Raw genomic sequence first — 12,466 nt, forward strand, 5'->3', positions numbered from 1 at the left:
GATCCTGGTTCCATCAAGCAGAGACAACTTTGCTATCATAACGCCTTAAGGTTTAGGTCATTGGAGCTTCATATCCCTTAGAAAGTAGATTTTGGAGTTCAAGAGTCTGAGAGTTTTCTTCCCTTTTGTGGATACCACATAATATGTCTACACAGCAAAAATTATGCCTTCCCTGTGTTCACCTTGTCACAAAAGATAAGCTTAGTGCCTCCGGAGACACAAAAACAAGGGTAATTCCTGAGCCAAGGAGACCATGGAGACAGGTGCAGATTTGCACTTTTACAAGCATGCAAGAAATAATACTTGTTGCCTCAAAGAGGTTGCAGTCTGTAAGACATCACCTCACAAGCTCAAGGCAAATAAACCGAGATAAAGAAAGCTATGGTTCAGATGGAATTCTTTTGAATCACGTAATGCCCCCAAAGCCTTTCTGCAAAATGTGTTCCTTGCTAAAAGAGGAGCAGCTGTTTGCCCACTGCAAAATGCTCTTACTGAACTGACTGTACAGACATTTTGAGATATGCAGCAGGTATCTAGGAACACAATTCAGTATCACACAATTGTTGGCCTTTTCTTGATTCAGTTTCTACATCTTTTAAGTTCCAAATGAATGAGAGAGCTTTGAATATTTTATAAATATAAAACATGTCTCTCATTCCCTAGTGCACTGACTGCAAATTAGTGTAATTTGATAATTTTGCAACTAATCTTCCAAAACTTGGTGATGAGAGCAAGACTTGGAATAAGGTACTTCCTCCAGCCAAGTTATCATCCAAGAAGAATCCCCAGGGCAGCCTTAAATGAATGAAAATGTTTTTTTTGTTACAGAGATGGAAAGATATGAAGAAAAATGAATTACAAGATATGCCAAGACAGGAAACGCAACTCTCCAGAACTTGCAAGACCTACATTTGAGAGAGGTTTTTGAAGGGCATTTTGGGTCAACTATTATATATTGCCTGAAACTCAGAGAACCAAGAGCTATTAGAAGAGGAGTTTCTGGGAAGCCGGCTGTTCTAGCAGAGGAATCTAGCAGAGGGACTAATAAGAAGCAGACTGAGGCATGTGGCAGAACTTAGTGGGCTAGAAAAGTCAGCGGAGAATTTGGAACAGAGCTGGTAGAGCACAAATGGGGTTCCAGGGCAAAGGCTGCTCATTGCTCTTTGGAATTTAAATATTGCTTAACTGTAAGGCCATACTGAAGAGCAAAATGCTGACATTTATTATCTAAAGCACAGTATTAGATCAAGGTTGCATTGAGTGAAGCATCATGTGTATATACACACTTTCACACAATTTGAGGAAACAAGGTTGTGGCCAAAGGTAGACTTCTACAAAACAGACATCTACAAGGGAGCTTGATGCTCCAGGTTCCTTTTGTAGTTGGTAGAGAAAAAAAAGCAGCTTTTCTAGGATGGTGTTCATCTCATTAGGCTGTAAAACAGATCTGTTACATTGTAATCTAAACATTTCTAATATACCCATTAAACCAGGTGAGTAAGGGTGAGAGGACAGATATTTGCCAGTGACATTACATATATCTGCATTTGATTAGCTATATTTCATATTTACAGTGTAACTGTTCCAACTGGGATCTTAGCTGAGATATTGCAAACTTTTCTGCCTGTCATCTTAAGTCTTTAAATCCAACATAAGCCATTATTTCTGCAATAAAATCAGCACTGCATATTTCTTTAAAACCAAAAAGAGAAACCTAAACCACTGAAAATTACTTGGTGCATCAGAATTTTAATTCCATCTGTGTGAAATAAAAGCCATTTTCCTGTTTTTTTTCTTTTTTTAATCTCTGAAAGAATAAACAAACACTCCCTGAGTATTGAAGAGGACAATTTAGGAAGACAGTTCTGATTAGCCTCAGATATGTAAACACACTTCTATTGAATAGCACTAATTAATATTCTTCATGGTTCTCTGATAGTTCTTTATATAACAAAAACCACCACTGGTTTTATCATTATTGTTAATTAGATCTTACTAGTGTTCTTCCCCTTACCAACTGTCCATCAATGAAACTACTACAATAATTCTTAATCGTTTGTGTGGTTTTTTTATTGAGACTTAACAGTACTTTTTTCAGAGTTGTCAGATTTTACTAAAGAACTGCTAAACCCCAGACAGGATATTTGCCACAGTACCAATTATATTTGCCTCACTATGCAGAACACAGTCTCTAGTAAGTACAAAAATGAAAAAATTAAGGAGCTGGTTGAAGCACTTTCTTAACACTCTTCCTGTGTGCTATTTTGAGCTTTTAAACTATTATGAGCTACATAACTTGAACCCCAGTTCAACCTCCAAACAACTTAAGTTACAGTTGAAATACATACTCAGATGAAGAAGAGGAGTTTCCCATTTTGTCCTGAATTTTGGGCTGTCCACTGGGATATAACAGTCTTGGAAGCTGAGGGGAACACGTTTTCTGCATGTGTCCAGTTTGCTAGGTCTGACCTCATGGGGGAATAACACATGATTTCCCCAGTGGTCAAGATAAATGGAGCGAGCATAACAGCTAGGCTGACTGGGGAGAGCAGCCTGTTTTCACAGAATAGCTGAGGTTGGCAGGGACCTCTGGAGATTGTCTAGTCCACCCCCTGCTCAAAGCAGAGTCAGCTGAAGCAGGTTGCTCCGAGCTGTGCCCAGTTGGCTTTTGAGTAGCTCCAAGGATAAAGACTCCACAACTTCCGTGGGCAACCTCTTCCAGCGTTCTACCACCCTCACAGTAAAAAGGTGTTTCCTGATGTTCAGATGGAATTTCATGTGTTTCAGTTTGTGCCACTGCCTCTTGTCCTGTCACTGGGCACCACTGAGAAGTGGCTGGCTCCACCTTCTTTGTACCCTCCTATAAGATATTTATAAACATTGATAAGATCCCCCTGAGCCTTCTCCTCTCCAGGCTAAACACTGCCAACCCTCTCAGCCTCTCCTCACATGAGAGATGCTCCAGTATCCTGACAACAATTATTTCTCAAAGCCAGGGCTTAGTTTTCTCTCATTTGTCTACATTTGCACACACTTACAGAATTCAAATTAAAGGCATGATTTCTATATCATCCCAGCACAGAGAAAGGATTTCATAAATGCCACAAAGTTCAGTCTAAACTGTCCCAATGGCTGATGGACTGGAAAGGAGAATAGACCACAAGTAAGTTAAATACACACACGTGCACATCTCACACACATGTACCAGAGGTGCGTTCCTACATGTGCTTCAGTTGGACTGTTCGGCAGAATCTGCTTGTTTCCTCAGGCCAGGAGGCAGTGAGCAGGGGCTATCTAAAGTATCACATGCTTTAATGCTTGAGAAGATGACTGAATATTTGTGACAACTGACAGGCCCTCAACAAGTTACTGATCTCTTGTTTTGCTTCGGTTCATTTACTTTACTGAGTATCCCCTGCATATGACATTACTACAAATGTGAAAAACAGATTTCATTTAATAACCTTTGTCGTACAGCTTAATGCCCTCATCAGCTCTTCATTTACAAGAGCTCTGCCCGTCTGCCTGGGTGCATGTGCTAGATCAAAGGAATGGCACTACTGAAGCATCCAGTCTTGATTGCTCAAGCAGAGTAAAGTACATGAATCTTGGCCCCACCGCTGACAATAAGTGAGTACAACACTGAGGCTCCAGGCCATTACACCTCACACTATGGTGGGCAGAAGCCAAAAGGACTTTCTCAATGCACAATACATTTGGAGCGGCTATGATATGCAGTGAGGATGTGCGTGAATGTTTCACTCCAAGGCAAACAACAGCATTAAAGACAGAAAGGTGAAAACATCCCAAGACATCAGGTTTAATTGTTTGGGTCTACCAAGAGTAACCTGGTGCCTCCCTTATCAGTAAGCATGTGAGGCAAATGATGTATATGAGTAAGAGTGTACAGGTTTGTCCATGACACGGATTTAAAAGCACAAGCTCCATTTGATAATCCACCCAAGGCAGAGAGCTTGAGCCTAGAAACTCAACAGGAACAGCCTGGGTATTCTGCATACCAAATAAGATCATTTTGCCTTTCTTGCCCTGCTGACTGTATTTTGTATTCCCCTTCCTTTTGTTGTGCAGGATCTGGGCCAGTTACACCTTCACTGCTGAAAGGTAGCACACATACCTATATCTTCATATCTATGATACATCAAGGTGAGATTCTTTCACGTTCACTTTGCAGGTATACAATGATGGTGAAAGAAGGCACTGGTACAGATGATGCAGTGGTTTCTCCATCTAGCCGTCTTGTGTGCAGTGTGATCACAGATGTTGTGGCATGTTTCTGTCAGGGGTCCTACTTTTCATTATTTCTTTTGGCAGTGATGAGCAGTCTTCCAAAATGAGGTGTTCAAACCTTGGTGTTGAACTCACTCACAACAGGAATGTTTAATGTGCACCACCGTTATTAAAGCATGTGGTGTTTTGCCTCTCCAGGTTTCAAGACACAAGTTTTGGTTATTTTGTTTTGTGCTGTTGAAGCTGACTAGTTCCTTCAGCTCTAATTCTAGAGCTGAAAGTCCTACTTCAGCACAATGAGACAGCTGCCATGCTGCCCTGGCTTGTGTAAGGTAAAAACTACAAGGAACTTGACCATGAAGCAGACCCAGAATGTTGTGATCCTTTACCCATCCAGAAACAAGAAGGTCTGTGAGCACAGAAATTAGGGAAATCTGGTGATCTGAGGTTATCTCCCAGGCTGGATTGACTTGGACACCCAAGAAACAGGTTCCAGCTGAAATTTTTGTGGCCATTTTGAGACTACAGTATGAATTCTCCTGTACCATTACTGTAGGCAGGGATGGAATCACACAAAACTTTTCCCTCAGTGAAGGAGTGTCTGTCTGATTGCCAATATGTGTAACTCCTGGGAATTAGATTATCACCTTCAAAGTCACCATTAAAGCTACAGAAGAGTGATTGGTCAAGGGTTCAAAAGTTTTGGGGAGCAGAGAAGGGGCACTTGGTAGTACATAACAGAATTGTCCCATGAACTACAGCATGGATGCCCAAAGCTCAGCCAGTCATCCTATCCATCTCCCTTACAGTCAGGAGAAATAGTGCACGTAGGTCTAACTCATCCAACCTACTTTGGACATCTCCTTCCAGATGAGATGAAATGCACCCCAGACTGCATCTACTGTTTTGACTGATCACCGCTGATCATAAGAGACCACAGATGAGTGCAGATGCAGACACCTACAAGGCAGACACTTACATTTAATCAGATGTGCTACAGACAGACAAACAGTGTGCTCATATGAAAAACAGATTCATGGAGAAAAGAATTTTTTTAAGGTTAGGGAAGGGAGCTGTAACAGACAACAGGCATTGATCCAAACACTAGTTGAATAGTACAAGCTGAGCTATATCTAACCAGTATTGATGTTTGGTGGAAAAATTCCCAAAACACAGATGCCTCTTTACCTCCCATATTTTTCAATTTCATGGACTAACTGCTTCCAATTGGTGTTGTGGTTTGACCCCAGCCAGCAACTCAGCACCACGCAGCCACTCACCCCTCACCCCTCCCAGTGGGATGGGGAGGAGGATCGGGGGAAAAAAAAAAGTAAAACTCATGGGTTGAGATAAGAACAGTTTAATAACTAAAGTAAAATAAAATAAAATACTAAATAATAATAATAAAATAATAATAATTTTAATGAAAAGGAATATAACAAAAGAAGAGAAATAAAATCCAAGAAAAGACAAGTGATGCACAATGCAATTGCTCACCACCCGCGGACCGATGCCCCAGCAGTGATCCGCCCCTCCTGGCCAACTCCCCCCTGTTGATATACTGGGCATGACGTTCCATGGTATGGAATATCCCCTTGGCTAGTTCAGGTCAGCTGCCCCGGCTCTGCTCCCTCCCAGCTTCTTGCACACCTGCTTGCTGGCAGAGCATGGGAAACTGAAAAGTCCTTAACTTAGGATAAGCGCTACTTAGCAACAACTAAAACATCAGCGTGTTATCAACATTATTCTCACACTAAATCCAAAACACAGCACTGTACCAGCTACTAGGAAGAAAATTAACTCTATCCCAGCCGAAACCAGGACAACTGGAAAAGCCAGAAACAGAAATGAAAAAATTCCAGCCATAAGATTATTCTTGGCAGACTGTCAACTGAATTCTGCACAACCAGAGGGCTAAATCCTTAAGCACTTAACTGTAGTTTTTACCAAGGTCTTACTCAAGCAAAACTCCCATTGAAGGAGATTACCCTGACTGTAAATCACGTATAAAGCTAGCAAGTGAGAGCTTCAGGGCTTCAACAAGGATATTTGGGAAAGGTATTTTCAGGAGTTGACTCAAGTAGCGGTCTGAAATTTGAGATGGTCTGGATTTGGATGGAGGTGATTTGACCTTTCCTCTTTCCTGTCAGTCAGCCTCATTTCTAAATTACCAGTTCAGCCTGTAGGCATTTCTTAATTTATTTAGAGCTCCACATCAACACAAATGTTAACATCACTTACTGTTCATTTTCATAATATAGCTTGCCAATGGCCCAGGCAATGATGATTGGGCAAGGAATACCTGCGGGAGCAAAAAATCAGGAGTTAATCACAACCCATGTTATGGATGGTACCAAAGTAGATTCAGATTTGTGTGAGGAGAGTCTTGGTTAATGAACTGGAAGACTCTAAAGACAAGTGGTCCTATCTTGGTATCCTTGAGACATCACAATTGCTAAGACCTCTTTATGTCTAAATAAAAAAGATCATCTCAAGAAGAGAAAACTCTAGTACCAGTAAGAAAAGTTAATAAAATTATTAACAAACACACATATATACCTATACTTCTATATAAGTGTTCAGAACAATTTTGGCTGACTTAAAGGCAATTTTGGTCCCTTTTCATTTTCTTGCAGTTGATATGGCAAAATCTTAAAGACAGTACTCGGAGGTAGGTGTTTAGGTTTTTATTTCCCAGGCTGCAAGAAGCTTGTAAACTTATTGGGATCTTTGGATGAGGCACATTTTCAAAATTTTCAACAATTTTTTGAGTTGAGTCTTCCCTGTGAAACAGGATTATGAGAAAGAATCTCTTGATATCTTGCAATATCAGAATTCATTCATTTTTTGCCCTTTCTAAAGGATCCGGCTACTCTTAACTTTATATATATCATTCTACTCCCGACGATGTGCAATGTGCTCTGTGTGCGCGTATGAGTTCTTATCAAGGCCACGCATTTGCTTTACAGGGCTTGCTTTCTCAGTTGTACCCAGAAGGTGCTACAGTAGTGCTCCATGGGCACGCAACCTCAGTGCAGTAGATGAGATGTATTTGTACACTTAATGTCCCAGCAGTGCCATATCCTCTGCTTTCCAATTCTATTGTTATACCAGTCTCATGTCCAGAGACTTGCCCTTGTGCTTGTTTTGTGTTAGGCCTTCAGAGTCCAGCTGGTTTGAAGGGGATTTGCTGGAGGAGGAAACTGGAAGTGAGGAAGAGTAAGTGGAGCTCGCCTTTTGACACAGACCTCCCGGGGAAAACAGGAACTTTTTCACCCAGGCATTCCCCTGGCAAAGACTGGATTGATGCCAAAATTGGAGGAGGAGAGTTTCCCCTCTCCATTTCCCCTTTACCTTTAACCTGTCACCTCAGGCAAAACCAAACAACAAGACAAGCCTCTCCAACTCCATCTCTCATTCCAACCTCCAGGTTCACGTCCCTCTGAAATCACTGCTATTCTAAGGTGAATGCATGGACAGAGGCCCAGATTCAGTGACCCTCACTAGTATCTGCTTCTTTCCCACTGGAAGCAACATGACTTAAACCCTCATGTAGGAGTCAGCACGGTCTTGTATCTAATGCTGCCTTTTAACCTCCCATTTGTTGCCTCTTCTGTGGGAAATGGAGACTTCAAAGAGATGAAGCAGTGTGGAAAGAGAGCCACAACACAGTAGGGAAGGAACTGAATTGCTAAGTGGTCATCTTTAACCTCAGCAAGAAATATAGTGCAGCTCTGATCTCCTGCTCCACCACCCCTGGTGGCTTTTGTGTCCTGTATTGTCTTCCATCTTGTTCACCATTGACTCACAGGGCCCGGTGCACTTGTTTTCCCCATGTTCTTGCTAGGCATGAACAGACAAAATGTAGCCATGTCCTTTCTCCTAGAGGAAAACATTTTACTTTTCCTTGTGAAGCAAAGAACAGGAATTTGAGAACGAGGATGGTAAAAGATTGTGTATGGGAAGGCAAAGCAGAGCCAGAAAGCACCCAAAAGGGCGAGAGGAAAGGTATATTCAGCTCACACCACTCCTACATTAGTAATCAGAGACCCAGAGGGCTCTGAGAGAGTTAGGAAGGGAAAATACTAGGGACCAAACCAATCAGGGGGTCTGTGAGAGCTGTGTGAGCAGCTGATTTTCCAGTTTGGTGAGAGAATTGAAAAATATTGAAAAAATATTGAATCAGTTCCCCACATAAACATTTTCTTTCTACTACAACTCCTCTTTCCTCCCATTTGATTTTGGATTGAAAGACATATTCTGTTTTAAAGGCTGTTTCTGCCTTCAGAACTGCAATTCAATTACTCTTGCACAATTCTGACAGGAAGAGGCATTTCTGAACAAAATGTCATTCTACTTCCAGAAAAGAAAATATTTGTGACTTTTTTCCACCTTTCTTCTCTCAACAGAAAAGAACTGCCAAATTCACTAGTTCTGTTTGACCTCAGATTTTGCATTCAAGTGAACAAGCTGCTCGCACGGGGCTTATCTTGCCAGACCTCTCCTGGCCAAGTTCAAAAGATGGATATGTTGGTTGGAAAGGACCTCTGAAGGTATCCACTTCAATCTCCTGCTCCAAAAAGAACTATAAACACTAGCGCACCCCAGCCAGGGCTTAACCTTGCTGAATTTTCAGTACCTCCAGGGTCAGAGATTCCATAGCTTCTAAGTCATCTGTTCCAGTGTTGCACTACCTTTTGGTAAATTTTCTGTTTTCTTAATATCCAGCTGGAACCTCCCAGTCTGCAATTTGTGGCCATTGTCCCTTCTTATAACATCTGCTATCACCAAGAAGAATTTGGCTCCATCACCTTTCTAATTACCTTTCAAATCATTCTTGGTACCTAACAAATCCCTGCTTAGCTTCCTCTTTGCCAGATTAAACAAGCTCAGCTCCTTCAGCCTCACTTCACAGGTCATGTCCTCTAGATCCCTGATCATACTGACAGACTCCTATTGGATAGTCTCCAGTTTTTCCAATTACTTTTTGACCTAAGAGACCCAAAACTGACCACAGTATTCCAAAGGCAGCCTTACCAAAGCTGAGTAGAAAGTATTAGTAACTTTTCTCAATCTTTTGGCCACACTCCTGGTGCAGCTCAGTATGTGTTTTATCTTATTCATGATGAGAAGGCACTGGTGGCTTATACTCAGCCTGCATCTGTTGCAAGCCCTACATCCTTTTCAGCAGGACTGCTACTCTCCCAGTCAGTTCCCAGCCTGTACCGATGGACCAGCTTACGTTGATGCAGCTAGGGAAAAGGAGCAGCATTCGTTCTGGCCCAGGCTGACACAGTAGAAGTGAGGTAACAGGGCATGCAATGAGCTATTTTTCTGTCTTTGAGTAGCCACAAGGAGAGTACAAAGATGACACGTGACTCTTTGTTAAAGGCTGTTTTCTAGGAACAAATCCCTCAGCAGTCCAAAAGACAGCTGTAAAGTTGGACTGGCAGATAATTAGGCTGCTCTTCTAGTCAGCTCCTCACTTACAAGTGTCTCTTGAGACTGAATGGTCTCAAAGGCATGGCCAGTGCCTTTTCTGTTTCACGCTGTGTTGAGCAGCAGTGTATAAGGGGTTGTGATCACTGCTTTGCTGATCAAAGTGAAAGGGATGTGGTATGAACTCCTGCATTTCTAAAATGCTGAGCCCGGGAGTTCTCTTTCTTGCCTTAACACCAGGTGCCTTAGGATCTAAATGAAGAAGATAAATCCAGCAATAACCTATTAGCTTTATGTCATCACCACAGTGAAGAACTGAACCTGATCTCATGTTGCTCTGACAAAGTTAGGTTTGAATGTCAGATTTCACCACAGTGGGGTTTTTAAAATTTATTCTTGCTGCTCTTGTCTTTATCACTTTAATGCCAGGTACCACGTAACACCATTTTAAACACACAAGTCACTTACACCATCCTATGAAGAGAAAAACCCATTTCCGCAGCTTATCTGTGGAATAAGTCATCACTATAGCGGTGTGTAAGTAGCAGCCTTCCACAAACATCCAGAAGAAGTTGGTCACCACAAAATAATTGTAGACAGTGGTAATACATCGACACCAGGGCTGGAAAGGAAACAGAACAGAGTATTTTAAAATCATGGTGAGAACATTTAAAAGATTCTATATGTTGTTATTCGCTTAAAAAACAATGGTAGAATTCAGTCATGGGATGCAGATTTATACCTGTGACTTGGAATCACACTATCTTAGGTGCTGTTGGGCACTGACAGCTATGTCTCTGACTTTCTGCTGAGGCTTGGCTTTGACCACAACATGCAGGATCTCCTGTACCTAAGCATGTCTGGAAAGTTAACATGCCATAAGGCACGTCCACACCAGCAGTCTGCCAGCAGTTTAAGAAGCAGCCGTGTGGAAAGAAGACAAGAGGAGGCAGGTCATTTGACTACAGATGATCTTTCAGAGAGGTACAGCCATAGCCTAGGGTTGTATCCAAAGATGACATAAGAGTCTAAGCATATCTTAGGCAGTATAACCCACCTGCTGAGCAATTCAAAGAAAATGTAAGACAGAAGTTAATGTCACAGTCTTGCTTCATTTCTACTGAAGGGAAGGAGCACCACTGACAGTTAGAAAAAAGATATTTTACTTTAAAGATACGCTTTTATGAGCTACTCCATCCCCTCTATTCCTGCCATTAGTGCTTCAGTCTGTAAGTCGCATCACTACACACATCACCTCTGAATTTTGCCATAACTTCAACAGGAATTTTTGGTCAGGCTCAAGGTATCGGTAAAGGCATCTTCTCCTAACGGCTGTGCAGTGAGAGCACAGCTGTGGAATACACAATTAGCTATAGAGAGGCAGATGGTAACATCACATCAATAAATCACAAGTAACTGCTGATGGTAATTTCCATAGTGCTGCACACAGAAGTCTGGGAAAATTTCTTTCTGACCAAGCAGGCATTCAGCGTATTCCCTGAAGCATGACATTAATTACCTATGTTAGCTGGTATCATTGATGTCATTTTGGTCTCGCCATTCTCCAGCCTTTTAATTAACTCTACTAACGTATTTGAAACTTTTGACCCTCAGTTAATTTTATTTCAGACTTCATATGCATGAGGTATCGATGATCTCTAGGCAGTCAACAGAGCAGCAGATGCACTATCAAAGCCAGCAAAATTCTGTGGACTAAGAATTTATTGGACAAGAAACACAGTTACAAAAGGATAGCCCATTCACAAGTTGTGATCACTTCTGTTTATTGAGCTGAAATAAACAGAAGAAATCTTTTGGATGTGTTAAAGTTTTCATTTCCACATTATTTCATTAAGATTTGAAATATAGTTTGGCTTAATCTTTAAAATAAGATTAAAAACCAAAACAACTCAGATGAAGATGAAACATTTTGTTTTCAAAGTTTTGTTTAAACCAAATTAATTTTTTTTTTCTCCTTTTGGCCTGAGGAAAGGAAAATAAAGCCACAAACAAAAAAACCCCACCCTACTTTTGGCTAACACCAAGCAAATATTTTGGCTCCATTCCTGATTGACCCCCAAACTAGTAAGACTAGGTTTTCAAAGACTCTAAGTCTCACATTCGATTTTTTGAAGGTATGAGCATGAATTAAATCTTTCTCTGTGGCCTCAGCCTCACGTAAATTCTCTGATATAACGTCTAGACTCTTGTTCCCCTCTCTCCCTCAGCTGCAAAACTTACACAGTTTTTGTCCTCTCCACAGCTGCCCATTTTCACAAGAACTGTAAAAAATAATTACATCTGAGCCTGTTGTTCCTGTGTCAGAACTGAGTGGAATTGGCCAGTGGATTGCGAAGACACTGGGACAGATACAGAGAAATACACATAATGGTGGTGAGATCTCCCTCTGCATCGTTTCCATAGGAAACCAGAATAAAATGAATTTTGAGCAATTCCTTTCGGAATTGTGGATTTATTATTATTGAATAATAAACCCAATTAGCAGAACTCATTAATTTATACCTTTTCATTTATTTGACCGAGGGTTCTTGATCCCCACATGTATCCACCATTAGGCTCCAGATATCTTCAGCAATTCCTTCTTGATTTATTAACATAAACTATTAACATAACTATAACTTCATACAAAGTGTTCCCACGTTGAGTCCTTGATGTTTCTGTAACTGCATTGTTTAATCTCCACTGATCAGCACAGAAGAGGTCACATCATTAGCCAGCACAATGATGTGGCTCCCATTGATTTTGGTGGTGTTATTTT

At 41.2% G+C, this 12,466-nt stretch overlaps 1 protein-coding gene across 1 annotated transcript in view; it reads right to left on the minus strand.

Moving 5' to 3' along the window:
• The window catches only part of CRHR2 (corticotropin releasing hormone receptor 2), a 111,859-nt gene that overhangs the window by 34,895 nt on the left and 64,498 nt on the right, over window positions 1-12,466 (minus strand). Inside the window, exons 6-7 of the mRNA XM_050891590.1 lie at window positions 10,156-10,309; window positions 6,490-6,550 (exon numbers count right to left, since the gene is read on the minus strand). Of these exons, the coding sequence (XP_050747547.1) occupies window positions 6,490-6,550; window positions 10,156-10,309 (215 nt within the window). The remainder of the gene's footprint in view (window positions 1-6,489; window positions 6,551-10,155; window positions 10,310-12,466) is intronic.

This window comes from Gymnogyps californianus, chromosome 2 (genome assembly GCF_018139145.2).
Source record: "Gymnogyps californianus isolate 813 chromosome 2, ASM1813914v2, whole genome shotgun sequence".
In the NCBI taxonomy this organism is placed as follows: domain Eukaryota; kingdom Metazoa; phylum Chordata; class Aves; order Accipitriformes; family Cathartidae; genus Gymnogyps; species Gymnogyps californianus.